This window comes from Boleophthalmus pectinirostris, unplaced genomic scaffold (assembly GCF_026225935.1).
Source record: "Boleophthalmus pectinirostris isolate CB_2022bp ecotype Guang Dong unplaced genomic scaffold, ASM2622593v1 HiC_scaffold_17, whole genome shotgun sequence".
Classification (NCBI taxonomy): domain Eukaryota; kingdom Metazoa; phylum Chordata; class Actinopteri; order Gobiiformes; family Gobiidae; genus Boleophthalmus; species Boleophthalmus pectinirostris.
Genome location: NW_026571115.1, coordinates 6234325 through 6252032, shown reverse-complemented (window position 1 = coordinate 6252032; position 17708 = coordinate 6234325). Strand labels below are relative to the sequence as shown.

At 45.7% G+C, this 17708-nt stretch overlaps 1 protein-coding gene across 2 annotated transcripts in view; it reads right to left on the bottom strand.

Moving 5' to 3' along the window:
* Window positions 1–17708, bottom strand: part of smg1 (SMG1 nonsense mediated mRNA decay associated PI3K related kinase) — a 42798-nt gene that overhangs the window by 10170 nt on the left and 14920 nt on the right. For both annotated transcript variants that reach the window (XM_055152382.1, XM_055152383.1), the window contains exons 16-46: window positions 16165–16283; window positions 15342–15429; window positions 15159–15260; window positions 13858–13998; window positions 12292–12518; window positions 12017–12216; window positions 11768–11929; window positions 11532–11686; window positions 11091–11224; window positions 9904–10215; window positions 9309–9450; window positions 9037–9187; window positions 8049–8169; window positions 7668–7913; window positions 7447–7598; window positions 7004–7127; window positions 6772–6916; window positions 6564–6702; window positions 5892–6110; window positions 5639–5819; window positions 5396–5557; window positions 5035–5237; window positions 4655–4809; window positions 3511–3733; window positions 2841–3087; window positions 1967–2196; window positions 1389–1634; window positions 991–1129; window positions 746–855; window positions 451–669; window positions 21–214 (exon numbers count right to left, since the gene is read on the bottom strand). In XM_055152382.1, coding sequence (XP_055008357.1) covers window positions 21–214; window positions 451–669; window positions 746–855; window positions 991–1129; window positions 1389–1634; window positions 1967–2196; window positions 2841–3087; window positions 3511–3733; window positions 4655–4809; window positions 5035–5237; window positions 5396–5557; window positions 5639–5819; window positions 5892–6110; window positions 6564–6702; window positions 6772–6916; window positions 7004–7127; window positions 7447–7598; window positions 7668–7913; window positions 8049–8169; window positions 9037–9187; window positions 9309–9450; window positions 9904–10215; window positions 11091–11224; window positions 11532–11686; window positions 11768–11929; window positions 12017–12216; window positions 12292–12518; window positions 13858–13998; window positions 15159–15260; window positions 15342–15429; window positions 16165–16283 — 5388 coding nt within the window. The remainder of the gene's footprint in view (window positions 1–20; window positions 215–450; window positions 670–745; window positions 856–990; window positions 1130–1388; window positions 1635–1966; window positions 2197–2840; window positions 3088–3510; window positions 3734–4654; window positions 4810–5034; window positions 5238–5395; window positions 5558–5638; window positions 5820–5891; window positions 6111–6563; window positions 6703–6771; window positions 6917–7003; window positions 7128–7446; window positions 7599–7667; window positions 7914–8048; window positions 8170–9036; window positions 9188–9308; window positions 9451–9903; window positions 10216–11090; window positions 11225–11531; window positions 11687–11767; window positions 11930–12016; window positions 12217–12291; window positions 12519–13857; window positions 13999–15158; window positions 15261–15341; window positions 15430–16164; window positions 16284–17708) is intronic.

Here is a 17708-nt window from a genome sequence, read left to right as displayed (position 1 = left end):
GGTGCAGCAGTGAGTCTGACCTCTGTTCTAGCGTCAGGATGAGGTGCTCTGGTTGGCCCTCGGCTCCTTCCAGAAAGGCCAGCTCCTCCTGCAGGGTGACCTGCTGCTTCTCTCCCTTAAACAGCAGATCCTGGAGCATCAGGTACTCATCCAGGGCCTCTTCCATCTGTGGCAGCACTGCCAGCATCTCATCACGGTTCTTAAACCAGTTCACCTGCAAGCACACAGGCAGTCAGCCCAGCAGCCTCAGTCTTTATATCAACATATTCATTTATCAAGTCAATAATTAAATGTTATGTAATGAAAAGGGTACAATTTAGTTAATGACATTTCACCCCCTGACCCAACTAAAATCTCCCAGCCTCTGTCTTTTGTGCCAAAATAACATGGCTGCTTTTAGATAAGTAATATTTGTGGCTGTAAAAATGTCCACTGTGTTGTTGCACTTGCCTTGATCTCTGCCACTCGTGAGGAGAAGAGTGAGCGTGTGATGTCCCTCTCCATCTCACGTTTAGTCTGCCTCGTCTCAGTCTGCTGGCCCCCTCCTCCATACACAGCCCCAGCAAAGCCCACCTCTCCCCCGGCAGTCCAGTCCACCAGGGGGTCATATACGAAAGCTTCCAGCAAGGTTAGGAGGGTCTCTCTGCCCCGGCGCATCATTTGAACCACCTGCAGAGCACCACAGTCAAACCACTGCCCCACACAGGCTGCAGTGCTCTTACATGTCAAAAGAGGGAGCAGTTACCTGTTCACAGGAGAGCCGAAAGATCCCCTCCACCCCTGTGACTCCCAAAGCCGTTTCAATGTTATGTGTCATCCTAAATGGGACCTTCTCTGGTACCCGCAGACTCTTTCCTAGCACACAGGTACACACAACATTAGCACTGCTCAACATGTAAAATGAGCATTGAACAATAATAAAGTGTTGCTTATTATTAACCAGACTTAGTCCTCATCCTTAGTTTTCTAGTAAAGAGATGACTTTCCTACCTTTTTCAAAGCACACATTGTAGTCTATGTGCACCACCTCTCCAGAGGTCATGTCAATCAGCACGTTGTCGAGATGACGGTCACCAAGTCCAATGATGTAGCCCACCATGGACATGACCGCAGTAGAGCGAGCATATGACTGGGGAAAACACATTCATACAGACTATGGAGTAAAATGCATCATTCTTAAGAATGTATATATGTTACATACATACAATATTTAAATATAAAAAAATTTCCAAATTACAACTGAAAACAAAACCAGAGGAGAAAGAGACTGGTAAATAAGGACTAAATGCTTGTGATTAAAACAGGTATCATGTCCAAAGATAGCATTAATCATATGTCAAGAACTATCTTATGGTTGATTGCCCACAGAAGCTTGTGTTGGTGTGTACCTGTGTTACCCTCCACCACTCGCTGGGAGTAGTACAGGAGCACCAGAGCTCCTTGGCCAACAGGTTGGAGGGAGTGGCCTCCATCAGGTCTTTTAGGACTTCCTTCATGACACTGAGGGGCCAGTCACGCCGGGACACCTCCACACTCAGTCCCACAGCCTTGAGTGCCGGGCCAATGTGGCTGTAGTACAGCTCACTGGGACGGGGCACAGAGGGCGCAGCCTGGGGGGTGGGCTGGCCTGAGTCCTGGGGAAGAACATGAGATAGGGGACACAGCCCTGGTTTTGGTCACAAGCAATTATGGGACCACATTAGTAAGACAAAACTGTACTTCTATCTGCTAAAGTTACAAACTATTTGCTTCATAATATTCTTTTTGTTATGATTGTTGTTTACTTGAATCAAAGTGAATTAGTGGGTTAGGATTTCTTAATGACCACCACATCACAACTATTAACTAGTGAGTGTGAGTGTGTGTGAGTGTGTGTGTATGTGAGTGTGTATGAGTGTGTCATATGGCTACTACTGAAGCACTTTATGCCCTCGGTTTTAAGGCTCAATCAAGGCTGTGAGCTAACCTTCTGGGACTGCAGTGCGGCCTCCCTCTGCTGCCAGCGCTTGTACAGGCCAAAGAGTGGTGTGGCCCCATCCACCCACTGGATGAGCCCTGAGCGAGTGCCCAGGGGAGTGACAGAGTAGTGCCGGGCATGGAACCGAGGCTGCTCCTGTTGGTTTATCTTGGTGAACATTGTGTTAACAATAGACAAGAACTGCATGATGCGCTCATCCAAGTGCAAGTCCTCCAAACCTGAACCGACACAAAACAAGAGTTTGTATCAGAGACAATGAAATCAACACAATGTGAGGCTAATAAGAATGGCTCAGATATACACTGAGTTTTAGACTGTCAGAGGCTGTCATCCTGTTTAAATAGCCTGTTCAAACACCAACTAGAAAAGCACTCAGAGAGCGCAGACCTCCGCCAAGGACTAACCCCATTTTTTATATAAATTGCGATAAAATCAGTCTTCTGGATCAGATCCGGATCAGCCTTTGGAATATGAAAGAGGATCCCATTGTCCATCCCTGAGTCAAATTTCATGGGGTTTGGTCAATAATTAACAGAGATATTGAGAAACAAAATTTTTGGCCCCATTTACCACAATGTTAACTAAAATTTCAAAGTGATCCAGAATCCAGGATTTCTTCTGGATCACCCCCAAAATGAGTCAGTTCTTCCTTTTCACATTTCCAACAAATCCTGAAAATTTCATCAAAATCGGTCCATAACTTTTTGAGTTATGTTGCTAACAGACAAACAAACAAACAGACAAACGCTGGCAAAAACATAACCTCCTTGGCGGAGGTTTATTACTCATACACTCCATCCACCAAGGCTGTGAGAATGTGTGAGAATGGAGTGTCTTGCCCAAAGACAACACATTAGCAGACCTTTGAAGAGATAGGGGTAGTTGCGTCCATCCGAGCCCAAGAAGAAGAGTTTTTTGGGCTTGGTCTTGGTGGGCAGAATGGTGATGGTGTTGCCCACATTCTGGATGGTGACCGTGTCAGAGGCAGACACTTCTCCAGGGAGGGCCATCTCTGTGGTGCTCATGGAGGCCAGGCGAGGGCTGATCTCATCCAGGCGCAGCAGGTAACTGGCCCTCTTGTGAGTGCGCTGTTGCAGGTTCAGCATGATCTGTGTGATAAAAACACAGGGACATTTATCTTGCCTCAAAGCATAATTGTATTATTTAATACTTTACAGCAACAGAGAGGGTCTGTTTTTCAATACAGTAAAAAGAATTGGAGCCAGAGTCGATGGAGCCGGAAGTGCCCATTCTCACTTCCTATTTGAATAAGGCTAACCTGCTAACTGCCACGTTCCATTTATATATACAGCCCATGGTAGAAGAATTCTCTGCCATCTTTAGAACCCCCGGCTACTTCATGTATTTTTGTACTTTTTTCCCTCAACTTTTTAAAACTGATACATATTTACCTCAGGTATTCCACCAGACCAAGTCAGAATTAGAAAAAAAGAAAACATGAAAACCTCTAATATGCACTTTAACCCACTACATTACTACTACCACCACTACTTGTGTCACTGCAAAGAGACCTGTTTGAAGGGTATCCAGCTGCTGGCCGGGCTGGCAGGGTTGTGAGGGGTGCGGAGACGTTCCAGGGCTGAGCTGATAGCCTCTCCGTATGTCTGCTGGAACCACTGCTCGTGTGGGGTCTCCACAGGGGCTGAGGTAATGCTACACACATGCTCCAGAGCAAAGACCACCGGGCGCATCAGAGCACAGTGCTTCTCCCGCATAATGGCAGTCTTCTCGTCCCTGTATCACACACAGACACAGCACGTAGGCAGAGGAGGGCAGTTAGTAAGACAAGTATTATACATTTTTAATGATATCTACAATTGGCTTATTTGAAGTAGTATTTAAGGTGATACATGTATGTTTGAGTAATCCTGTACCATCGTATATTTGAGGATAGAGTGCTGAGAACATGTAAATTATAACCAGAACCCTTTGAAGTGTTTCAAAAGGTTACTTTGACAAAATGAAACCATAAATATACATGCTGCATATTACTGTGAAATGGCACTATAAAGAGGCAGACCCAGCACCATAGACTGCATAAATGCACATAAGTAACATGCTGTCTGTTCCGTTACAAAAAGGAAGGGAACATGGGGGGACTACTGATGATCCCATTGACTTGCATTAGATTAACCCGCTCTACATGATCCTTTTATTTTGCCATAAATTCCTATTCCTAATATGGAGCCTGGGTCCAAATTCGCCTCTGTAACTGCTAGCATTGTGAGCTTCATTTGAGTGGAGCTCAATTCTATTGGGTGACTTCACACTCCCTCATACAGTCTATGGCCAACACATGATCAGTTCTGCAGTTTAGCGCAGAAATCCAATGGACACATTGTCAAGTTGTTATTGCAGTTTCATATTGCAGTTTACAATTAACAAGTTGCACATATTAGGGTTTAACAATTTATTTAAAACTAATCTAATAATTAGGACTGTGCAGCCGATCACACTTTTAAAATTCATTGTGATTATTATTCTAATCCCAAAAAGTTTAAACTGAAAAGTGAGTAGCAGTGCTAATAATAGATATTAATAGCTCAATACTGATGCAAATGTCAAACTAAAATACAAAATCTTCACAGATGAAACTATGGCTAATGAAATAGTGTTTTGTCGAGGAGTGTCTGCGCCATGTGCAGAGAAACACACCTGCGCAGGGTGTTGTTGCTCTGAACCCTCTTGACCTCATCCTCTAGCTGTTGGATCCTCCTCATCACGTGCATGTTCTGCTGCTGCAGGACACCCAGCCACAGCTCGTCCCAGAGCAGGGTAACCCTTCGCAGCTCACCCACCAGCTGCTGCACCTGTGGACAATAGGATAACAGTTCACATGTCTGAAATCTATTACAGCTACATGAGAGGCTATTGCACTTTTTTTTTTTTCCAAGATCCATTTTGATGATGACAAAATACACTATCAGCGAACAGAGCTCATCATTGCTATATGGATGTAGATCACAATGATTGCTGGCCATTGAATGATAAATTTCTCCCTTGACAGCAGCCTTAGCAGACAGTCCGAGCCGTACCTGCAGCACCATGACAGGGTTGGCCTGGGACAGCTTCTCCACGATCTTGCTGTAGCAATCATGCATCATGGCCTGGTCTGGGCTACAGCCCTGCTCCTCAGAGGGCTCTGGTCTGCTGCTGTCCACCTGCTCCTCTTCCTCCCCCAGACCGTCACTCTGCATACTGCCCAGGAAGGTGGGCAGGGCCGATGGCAGTTTGGCCCCTGTCAACACAAACTATGAAACCAAGGACTCCCTTTTTCAATAAAATTATATATATACAATATATGGACATTGACTTGTGGTATATCACTATTACAGCTGTGCATTATATACGCCATGAGCTCATTTACATAAGATCATGCTGAATAAAAAAGCCCACCTGCACTCTGAGCCTCTCCTCCCAGGGACAGAGAGCCCACGATGGCAGGGTACAGGATGAGGTGTGGGGAGTCCTGGGCCACTCTGCACAGCAGGCTGCAGATGCTCTGTCGGATGTAGGCCTCTGGGTGGTTCAGACGGGAGAACAGCTGTGGGATGATGGCTGAGGAGAAATGGAACATTAGAGGCATGATAAGCACAGTTTATCCACACAGACTGGAATGGATCTGAGCAAAGTACTTACCTCTCCAGGGGGCTGTTGGGGTGGAGGCCAGCCCGACCTCTAGACCCTCACGGAGCTCTCCAGCATGCTTCACTAACAAGCGCAGGAGGCGCAGAGTGGCCATCACTATCAGGTCATCATTGCTCTGCTTACTGACATTACAGGACAGGAGCAATTTGGGGTCATTCTCATCCAGAGGCACCTGCAACAACAGTGGCAGTGAGAGGGGCTGACAGACCCTGCAGAGTAGTTACATGCTGCAGCAAGCTCTCACCTGTCCTGCATTGAGTTTGAGGAAGGTGAAGTAGGCCTGACAGGAGACACGATACAGGCCAAAGATGCGGTCCACCACACGCCTCCACACCCTGATCAACCCATCTGCAATGGGCTGGCCCATGTCCAGCAGCCAGGGGCAGGCAGCAGTCAGCTGTCTCCAAATCACATCCACCAGGTCATCCTCCTCATCCTCCTGCTGCAGGGCTATGTCTTCATCCTGGAAAACACAGTTTAGAGCAGGCATGTCCAAAGTATGGCCCGGGGGCCAAATGTGGCCCTCAGACAAATTTTTCTTGGCCCTCAGGCGTCCAGGTGAATTGGCCCAAATTACCTTGTATCAATTAAAAAGTTTTTTTTTTACTGCAGGTTTTTTTTTAAATCTACCTTGGTGAAGCTAATATTTAATATTTGTTGTGTGGTTTTAAGGATCTAAGCATGAAGAAAGACTGATGGCTCATTCTAACAGGTTAAACATGCACAAATTTCAATTATTCACTGTATTGAGCACCAGTCTACGGCCCTCGATTGGCCCTCTGCTTTGTCTGCGTTTAGATATGTGGCCCTTGATGAAAAAAGTTTGGACACCCCTGGTTTAGAGCCTGGCCTGCTCACCTGTTCCTGCTACAGTGAGCGCACTATAGTAAGTGTACAGCGAGTGCATAGAGAGTACCTGTATGCCTGTGGGCCGGCACATGGCCTGTCCCAGGACACTGAAGATGGCACTCTTATCTTCTTCACTGGTGCCTTCAGGCAGCAGCTCCTCAATCTCCTTCTTCTCTGCAGGCAGCAGAGGCATGCCTTCCCCTTGGCTGAGAGAGTTTAAGAGTTATTATTCTGAGCTTTTAATATCACACATGTAGAAATGAGCCACTACTGACCTGGCATTATCAACCACCTTCCTGCCCCAGCGGTAACTCCAGCTGGCCAGAGCAGCCCAGGACTTGGCCATCTCTGGGGCCAGGCTGGTGGACAATTGGTAGAGCTGGCCTAACACGTAGTCAGCTTCTCCTACGCCCACTTTGACTGCAAACACAGAGAGGGTGTTTGCAGTCAGAGTGGGCTGCAAACACCTCAGGCATGTGTTCAGGTTCAGAGGGAGTGTGTAGGTACCTGATGTCTCAGCAGTGATGTGCAAAGAGCCCTGGTCCTCCAGAGGCACTGCCAGCAGAGAGGCTATGTTCTGGCTCAGGTTGCTCATGCTGTTGGAGTTCAGCATCCCAGACTTCTTAACCACCTACAATCACAGAGCAGTATGTATTCAACAAGACGTTACTTTTGTTCCCCATGCACAATTAAAAAGACATACAGGAGCATTAACAGCATGCTGAAGGAGGCTACACTAAGAAGAATGATCCCATGTAACTAACAACATGCTAAACAACTCTAAAACTGCTTCCCATGTAGTTTAAAACAGAATTCATATAATTGGCAGTGAACTGAATATACGGTCTTGAATGGTAACATGACAAAAAGTAAGTAAATGCAATTGTGTTCCGCTGTCGAGTAGCCTGTGTTCGCTGAAAGGTCATGTTTAAAAAGCAAAGTGAACCTGCCTGTTTGAGCTGAGGAGTCATGTCCTTCCAGTCGGCCAGCAGCCACTTGCACAGTGTGAGCACAGACCTGCAGGAGGCACTCTCATTCTTCCTCCCACTGCAGTAGGTGACTGCCATCTTGCTCAGCATCTCCATGGCTGCACTGGACTGACCTGTAAAACATACTCTTGTAAGGGACTTACTTATTATTCCCTGTAAATTATTAAAGAAACGCTTAATACCTGCAGTTCTCAGGACCTTGGCCTTCTCGATCTCCAGCTCTGGGCCCCATGTCTCCTGGAGGGCAACGTCCAGAGAGAGGCGCGTGAGGGCAGTGTGCAGCTCCTCCTCTGGGCCTTCCCCTGGAACTCGCTCAGCACACTTATTCAGCAGACGCCATGCCAGGTGAATGTTGCCCTTTTTACGGGCAAATTTGATTGTGGTCAGATACAGCTGCATCAGATGTCCATCTACAGAAGATGAAGAGCCTAGAGAAGGAAAAGCATTACCAATAACCAATTAAATTCTGTAAAAAGACACATTTCACACTAACAATCTGATTAGGATATAGCATAATGTTGGATCCTCAGAACTTGTTTAAGTCAGAAGAGCTCCAGCCTCACCCTTGAGCTTGTGCAAAAGCCTCTTCTGGAACATGGTATATCGAAGCACTTGGAGGAATGGCCGTACGTCCTGCTGCTTACAGGAGCTCACAGCCTCACTGTACAGGGGGATGACACACTCCTGCAGACACACAGGGTTAGTGGGATCAATAAAGCATGTCTCTACATTCATACTAGGGATGGGCATTCGGTGAAATTTTCTTAATCGATCGTCGGAAGAATTAACGATCGATTATCGATTAATCATTAACGTTTTTATATTAAAATGATCATCATTATTATTACTATCTGCACTACTAATCTTCATACATAAATTCAACTTTACGACATATAAACCGTAACCACTCTAGAGCCACATCAATCCGTTTGAAATTATAATGTGTTTAATTCAGTTTTGCGCAACTCTCACAAAAACGAAACTTAAAACCGCATCGCTAATTTGCATAAACTAAGCGAAGATAAAACTACAGCTCGTGTCGCTGATGCGGTCAATTTCTGTCGGATTAAAAGACACGACTCAGGTGAATACAGGTCAGTGTGATCATATTTGCGTTTGTCAAAACCAGGACACCGTACGGGGGGAGGGGAGGTGGGGACTCATCATCGACATTGCGCGACTCTCACCTGGCAAAAATTTTTCCCACTGGACACCAAAACATATGTGCTGCTTTATACACTGTGCACATGGACTCACACTTGTCCCGAACGGAATGCGTGGACTTTCTTGTACAAGTCATCGTTGCACATCATTCATATTTGCACTTCAGTACGCTGCAGACTGACCGACTGTTTGTGTCTCGTTCCTTCTGAGTGCAGAGAGCTACACGTACTGACCCTGTTTGGTCACTCTACGCTACGCACAGCAACCTACATTCGGTTTGTCGATTAAAATGAACGTAATCGATGAAATTCTTAATGATCAATTATCAATTAATCGACTAATCATGCCCATCCCTAATTCATACAGAGACCTTAGAGGTGTGCTTACCTCCTGAGAGGTGAGTGTGTTCTCCAGAGTACTGGTGCAGTGCAGCTGCAGCAGGGGCGGGATGGGGAGGGCATCGGACAGGGTCAGAGTGGAGAGGCGCAGAGGGCCCAGGCAGATCCGGCCTGTCTGCTTCAGGCAGCGCACCAGAGTACTGAAGGAGCAAACCAAAGGGTACATTAAAACGTGCGCCCTATGTATACAAGCTGTTTTTCTCAGTGTGACCCATGGCGGCCGTCTAAGATGGCACTTGATGAATGTGTGTGTGGGCTTACTCTGGGCTGGCTGTGGGCAGTGAGTCTGCTGGTGGCTCTGCTTTGCCCATGGCGCTCACAGCACTACGCAGCACCTGCACCTCGATGGCCCTGTGCAGCTCTGAGGGGTCTGGGCTCATGGAGGGCAGCAGCTTCTTCAGATCTGACAAAATTTATGGAAATTTGAGTTGTTGCTCTATAAGTTTCAAATACTGATACTGCAGTGGGACCTAACTAAACTTCTAAACTGCTCATAGGCATATATTAAACAGCTGTTAAACTGGGCAGTGCTACAAGGACTAACACAAAAAGTGAGGAGGGGCAGGTTAGGGGGACTAAAGGGGAGAGTAAGGAGGGAGGAAAGGTGGGGTATGGAGGACTTAAGGAGAGAGTGAGGAGAGGCATGTGATGTCAAAGGCCTCTTGCAATATAACAGTTTAATGTTTTAAACCACAAACTGCTAAATGCACCTAGTGAGCCAATAAAAATAAAGACTAATAAGAGTAGAGAACTGAAGAGCACTGAAACACCACAGTACACAGTTCAGTCGATTAAATGTCCTGCTTTAAGAGTATATACTCTGCAGTGGATATAAAGAAGAGTGACATGGCCTTACCCAGCTTGTCCTTCCCAGTAGATAGTGCACTGCAGTCTTCCCCAGGCAGTAGCTCCAGCTGAGCCCTGCACTCCTCCAGCTCACCAGCCTCAAAGTGGCTGAGGGCCTGGAGGTAGTTGAAGTCTGCCTTGAGGCTGATGCTCGGGGGGTTAGAGGAGCTGTGCTTTAGTGAGTGGATGCTGTTCTGCCACTCCTTCACAGAGTCCCAGTCGCTCAGAGCCACATAGCACTGACATGCTTTGTTAGCCAGAAAACTCAGCACCTCAGGGGAGCCCTCACTGGTCTTCAGCAGCAGAGTCTTCTTACTGTCTCCTGCAGAACCATCAGTTTAGAAGGTCAGTTCACAGCCAGAGCTTATAAATACATGATCTGGTTTAGTCCTGTTTTAGACCTGTTTTAGACCCGTTTTAGACCTGTTTTAGACCCGTTTTAGACCCGTTTTAGACCCGTTTTAGACCCGTTTTAGACCCGGTTTAGACCCGGTTTAGACCTTGGTTCAGTCACCGGTTTAGACCTGATCTACACTCGCATATCCCCATACGCGCGTCTAGCGCATGCAATGGAGCTGCCCTCATTCACTTTCCATGCATTCTCAAAGTTGCAATTTTTGACAAAACATCCAGACAGAAGCGCAAAACCCGTTTGGTTGGTTATATGTTGTTCTGAGTGGTCCGTCCTTCGCACATTTGGCTCTTACCGGGGAAAGTGCTTCTCAGACCGTGGCACCTAAAACCGCTCCCTGACCTGAACCAGAGCTGCTCCCGCTGGTTCAGGACTCTGGTTTGGACCGCTGTTCCCCAGTTTCTGTGGGTGTGTCCCCAAGCTTAACGACAAACCAAGATGACAAAAAAGCCAGTAGCAGCTGTGTGTTTTCTTCCGGTCGACATAAATACGTTTGTGTCCCTGTCCAATTAGAACCGTTCCCCATCCCCAGACGCTGAGCAGAATTAAATAAAGACAATTTAACGTGTTTTCCATGTAAAACTCAATTCAGAATTATTATTTCTATTTAAACTCGAAGGCGAAGAATTTAATCCGAACTCGAGCACCCCCCCTAAAAAACAAAAAAACAAAACTCCGGTTCTATGCGATTCACGTGAATGACCCAATAGACCAAGAAAAAGGCGATTGTAGCCGAAAGGCGACAAGTTTGCAGGTATGTTAAGACACAGACAGACGGGCATTACCATTGACGCTGTGTTTGGGGCTACTGCTGCTGCTGGACACTCTTAGCAGAGGAGAAGCTGAACTTTTGATGGAACAGTCCACTCCAGTGACCGAAGACAGCTGGTCCTGGTATTCCAAAGCAGCCTTCTCAAACCTGAAGTTGGACACAAGACACATTATTAATATGATTAATATAGCATTTATATAGCGCCTTTCAAGATACCCAAAGCGCTTTACAGTTCATTATTCAGTCACTCCACACTCACTGGTGGTAAGCTACTACTGTAGCCACAGCTGCCCTGGGGCAGACTGGCAGAAGCGACGCTGCCAATTTGCGCCATCGGTCCCCTCCGACCACCACCATCACTCACACCTCTTTCACATCAGTCTATAGTAGATGATTCTCTGGTGTGATGACCAGGTCATATTCACATATGTATATGGGAGCTGGATCCACTCACCGTCCCTCAGCCTGCAGAGCCACAGAGGTGAGCCAGCCCAGGCTGCGGCCTGTGTTGGACAGGCTCCAGGAGACTAGACCATGGATGGCCTCTGGGCAGCGCAGTTCACACAGAGCATCCACCAGCAGCATGAGGACCATCTCCAGCTCGGGGCCCTGGGACACAGGTAGTATACTTTTATACACAAACGAAATGAAGACTGAGTGAGGTTTATAAATACTATACAGTGTACAGACCTGAGGGGTGCTACTCTTCACCTCAGAAAGCAGGTCAAAGCCATGCCGGATGGTGACCGCAGGTTGCCCAGATAGAAGCCCCACCCTCATGAGAGCCAGGCGGATCCGGGTCAGCCAGTCCTGACATGTCTGTCGGTTTGTGTAGAAAAAAGTCCTGATGGCCTATGGTACAGAGAAAAATTCAATGAATTCTACCCTGAGACTACAAGGTACATACTGCAGTCATATGTGAGGAGGTCAGCTGCAGACCTTGGGTGGGGGCGAGAGTGCATTGGCACAGCCCTCATAGGCATTGTACATGAGCTTGTCCAGGTTCTCCAGGTACTGCAGCAGCAGGGCCAGGCGCAGCTGGTTGGAGTGATGACAATCTCCATCAGTGCCCGCCCCAAACCACGCCCCTGCATCCTGCTCTGGGTTGACGCTGTGGGCTGCGAGGCTGCGGATCATTCCTAGGACACAGTGGGTTATTATTAACAGATATAGAGATATAGAGAGTGTGTGCAGACAGGAGCTGAGGCTGGGACCTTCTATAGTCTGGAAAGTATCCTGAGCGCGGCCCAGAGGAGTCCGCAGTTTGGACAGGACGGTGAACTGAGCGGCCTCCCACACGGCCCACTGCCACAGCACCACCTCTGTTTTGAGCAGAGCCCGAGGAACCAAACCAGGCCCAGAGCCCTCCACAGACCCACGACTGTCACGCCTCTCCAGCCTCTGACAGCTCTGGTACAGACGCTCCAGCCATGGCTCTTTACTGTGGGAACAGAAACAAAGTGAGACAAAGACAGCACAAAAACAACACAAAACATACAATCTAGAAAAAGGACTTTCTTTTGGTGGAAATCTTTGCATTAGCATTTAAAGTGTGCAACGCAAATGAGAGGATTGGTGCAGCCCTATTGGTAGACCATTGTCATGTTGACAGTGTCCACATTGAGCACCAAACCATTATTTTGTTAACTGCTTTGTCCTGAAATGATTCTTTTGAATAATTGATTTGTTGTTTAGATTGCGAAATTGTGTTATGTATTTAGTGTATATTTACTAGGGATGTGAATATTTGGCAAAAACACTATTCGAAAATCAATGACAGCTATTCGAATATTATTCGAAAATCAACCCTTCCCCTCCCTCCCTTCCCCCGTGCGCACGCACGCACACACGCATATACGAGATGACAGATGGGGCATTTAAGAGCAAAAGGTTTAATCAAACAACAACCTTCCAAATCAGAAATGAACATCTTAATTGAGCAACCCACATATGAAACAATATGAAATTATATTCAAGGCTATCTCAATTTTAAAAACGCATGACCAAGCACATACTGTAGCCCACTGCGCTACTTTCATTGAACTGCCCGCTGCAGAGAAAACTCGCTCCGATGGCACGGATGTCGCAGGCACACCTCAGTAAGCGCTCGCTCACTTTGCCAGTGAGTCGGGGGTATTTCAGTTTGTTTGTTTTCCACCATGTCATCGGGTCAGTGTGGAGCGGTGGGCATATCTCCTGGCAGTACTGAGTTCATTTGCGCATGTTCCCGTGTTTCGGCGTGTTTTGCTCTCAGATGGCTATGCATGGTGGTGGTTGATTTATGGTTTGCTAGCTTCACCTGACAGATTTTACACTGAACCTCTTTGTCATTTAACAAAATAAATAACGACCGTACGGAACTTTTACTTGCTTTCTGCATTGCTAATGCTATTCCGGAGCAGCCTCTACACTCGGCCTAGTCTACCGCGCCTACAGGGAGTTTTACAGTCTGTTAGCGCCACCTTCTGGCCGAATGCCGTACATGAAATATTGGTTAGGAAACGTCTTTATTCGAAATTACTATTCGATATTCGAACGTATGACGAATATTTGACTATTCCAAAATCATGTCTCATCCCTAATATTTACTGATTTTTTCTAAATCTTTCCTTCATTTTTAATCCTACTACTTTGCCAAAGTCTGTATAGTCCAAATCAATTATTCAATTAATAGACAATTATGTCAAAAATGCACTCCATCAATTACTTTTGCATGAACAAGCATTCCCCTTGAAAATGCACTGAGTGAGTAATAGAATGAGAGAGTGTGTGTTGCGTACCCTCCGCGGTGCAGAACCCCGTACAGGATAAAGCTGATGAGGTCGCTGAAGTCCTGTGGATGGAAGGTGCTGCTGGAGCCCTGGCTCTGGTGCTGGCGGATGGCCAGAGACAACTCCTTCAGCCTGGACTGGCTCTGGTTACTGTCAGCACATGGACAAGCTCTATCAAATCAACTCAGTAAACACATTACTACAAATGCATATGCAGCAACAGAAAGAATACACACATTTCTTTGTGCAATAACATGAACACACTGTTGTGGATTAAAGCATGCACATATGTATAAAAGTGATTTTAAAAAGGTTTATATTATAACACAAAATTGACTCTTGTGAGCCTTTAGCCATGTTATAATGATTTTACCTTATCACAAACTAAGGATGCAACAATATTCAATATAACATCACTCAATTTGATACAGATGCGACGCATGTGTCCCTTTATGCGCTCTGTGTTGTTATTTATATTGGTCCGCAAGGAAAACAGTGCTCCTCAGATGCAGCAAGTAAACGGCTCCCTACAGGCTCACAGCTGAAATATTCTAACAGAGGAGGCTTTTATCTTTCACTTACTTTTTATTTTAGAAAAGATGAACTTTTAAATAATCTAGAATGGCTTTTGGCTTTACATAGGCATTAATCAAATGCACTTGTATACACACATTCGACACACTTTCTATCTACGCAATCTTTTTCTCAGACTCCATCTCAAGTTTTACTCAGAAAAAGGCCCGTTGAGACATTTCTATGCAATAGTACATAGTCTGAGTCAGAAAGATGTGGCAGTGCTGTGTGTCTGTTAAGGGCATAGATTGTAGTTTGTGTGTGTGAGAGAGTGTGTGCGCGCGTCTGTCTCCTGTTGGAGACAAGAGCAGCGCAGACATAGGCATGTAAATGCAGTGAGAAGAGTTACAGTCACGAGGAAAGGAAAGAATCAAAACTAAATAATCATCAAAAAAGAAAAGTCTGATAATGTAAGTATGTACAGTAAGTACAGTAAGTACCGTATGTAGTAGTAGTTTGTTATTGATTGGTTGACGCAGTGCATTGAAAGCCAAAAGTTCAGCTTTTTCAACTGCTACAACCATGCAAACAAAGAGCCAGACACTTGAATGCTCAAGACTCGCTCAGAAACACAGAAGTCCTAGACACATGTCCACATAGACCTGGCATGTAAACTCGACAGCTTAATATAGTCTAACAAAGGAGGCAGGAGCATATACGATTGTGCTTCTGTTTGCTCTTTTTCATTCATTTCCTCTCCTAGAGTAGTACCAGCAGAGACGTGGAGAAAGTCTTACCTGAGAGCCACATCTAGGGGGAGGCTCTTGAGCAGTTTGCTGTAGGCCTGTCTGACCCGCACGGACGAGTGGACCAGCTGGACTCTGCACACGTCCACACACCTGTAACACACACACACACAATATACATCTGTCTTTTTATTTTTATTTATTTATTTATTTTTTTAAAGCTGTGCTTCTTACCTCTGCATGAGCTCGGGGGACAGTGCTGTCGAGAGTACCTGGAGGGCAGTACAGGTCTGTAGACACAGGCTCTGGTCTTCATTCAGAGCTGCACCACACAAAACATATGTTATCAACTGTACATGTGAGCAGGAATGAAGCAAAATACAACTCCAGGTATGTTTTTGATGAGGGAATATTAATATTACATGGTTTACACTGAACAAAGTCAGTTTTGCATAATACATGTTCTTTGAGTCTGATTGCGTCAACACAAAATCATAAATGTCTAGATGAAACAGGCAGACCGTTAGGACTTCAACTGAGGCTTATTTTGGTAGAGCCAACTAGTCAAACAATTATTTCTTCAGCACATTAAAAAAGTATTTATATATATTTTTTATCTAGTTTAGAAAAATATATTCACAGATTTACGAATACATAAAATAGAGTTGTTTTTGACATTTGCATTTAATAATGTATTGTCTTTGCGTATAGACCAGATAACTTAATAATTATTAAAACCCAATATTTTAGTAGATTAGTTACAACTGATGGTGTTTGGTGGTCGTGGCGTGGGTTTGTGGTGGTTGTGTTGTGCTGTGGGTGTGTGCGGTGGTCTGTGATGTGTGGTGGTCATGGTGTGGTGGTGTGTGCGTTGGTCTGTGGTCTGTAGTGTGTGGTGGTTGTCATGGTGTGATGGTGTGTGGTGTGGTCTGTGGTCGTGGGTGTGTGCTGGTCGTGGGTGTGACGGTGTGGTGGTGGTCGTGTGTGGTGGTGTTGTGTGGTGTGCGGTGTGGTGGTCGTGGTATGGTGGCCATGGTATGGTGGTGGTGGTATTTACCATTGGCCAGGAGCCCTCTGCAGAAGCGTGTGAAGGAGGGCAGGGAGAACAGAGGACTGTATGTGTCACACTTCCTCATAAGCACACAGATCTCCTGAGCCCAGGTCAGCAGCAGCCTCCTGAACACACACACACACACATTCAACAAGGACCATTAGATTTTATTATTCATCATTTGTATTATTAAATATGCACAAGGTTAAAGCCAACTACTGCATACTGTTTCAGTAATCTTTCAAAATGAGCAAAAGACAAGCAAATCATGCCACCAGGTCAAGTTACTGGTGAGATCTGCAGAGAGGTGACCCTACTCAAGTCAGCCATACAGTACATAGTTTTTCAGGTACGTTTAAAACATCTTCTAAAAACACCTGTGACTAAAGATAAGATGGATAATTATAATGTCAAGCCACAGCACATTCTTGCTATAACATCTGCATGGAGAAGAGTAGGTCCTAGTCCCAGAAAAGTTACAGTGCACCTTATTATTTACAGACTATACCGTAAATTCAGGACTATAAGCTGCTAGTTTATTCCTCACACTTTGAGCCCTGCAGCTAATAACACGATGCGGCGAATATATAGACGCATTCTTTGTTTGGCACATTGTCCATTCATACACACGGTCTATGGTTTGACAACACATATGGACAACACATGGATACGTGCTAGCCAGGCTGGCACCACCTAGTGCCTCCGCTTTATTTAATTTCTCTCCAGCAACTAGGTCAGGAATCGGAATACACTAGATGGTTTGCAAAAACTCCTGAAGTGCGAGCTCGGACACCAGCCAATCAGCGAAGAGCCAGACATTCTGTGTTGTCAACGATTCCAGAGATTGAGGATTTAAAGCTGGAACAAAGAGAATGTTTGGTGAATCAAGGGGAAAGACGTTATTGCCCTTCTTCCTAGGGGATTTGGGAAAAGCTTAATATACCAGTTAGCCCCTTAGCGGCGTAATATATACTGTACGTCACGACCAAATAGCAGCGATTGGTTAAATAAAAAAAGCACCCGCCTACTGTCGAGTGAACAAATTCTAACACTGCGAGGTCATATGATTTCTATGGATTCGTGAAGCCTGAGTGCAGAAAGCGCCGCTGTCTGTGCAGTTCACACATGGATCTAGGGTTAACAAAGTTCCTACACTAACTAGCGATATTGTCAGCGCAATCAAATAGTTCATCGCCATGTGATAAAATAAGTTATGATGCTAAATTAACATTAGTGAGGGGGATACGTCTTAACCGTATGTGTAAATGATGAGAAGAAATGTCTCAAACTTCAGTAGCCGGACATTCACTCATACCTGACTGATAGAACTAGCCCCGACCAACGAGAGTCTGAAATCTCCTGAAATCCTACAAGACGCTGACATGAAAACAAGACAGGACAGTGGCTCTTGCAGGAGTTATGCGCCGTAGAGCGCGGGCAGAGATGGAGCGATGCCCCGAGGAAGATGCTCGTTTGATTGTGTTTTGAACAGATATTTTGACCTTCATACACACACCCTCTTCATGGAAAACACACAAAGAAATGGAGAT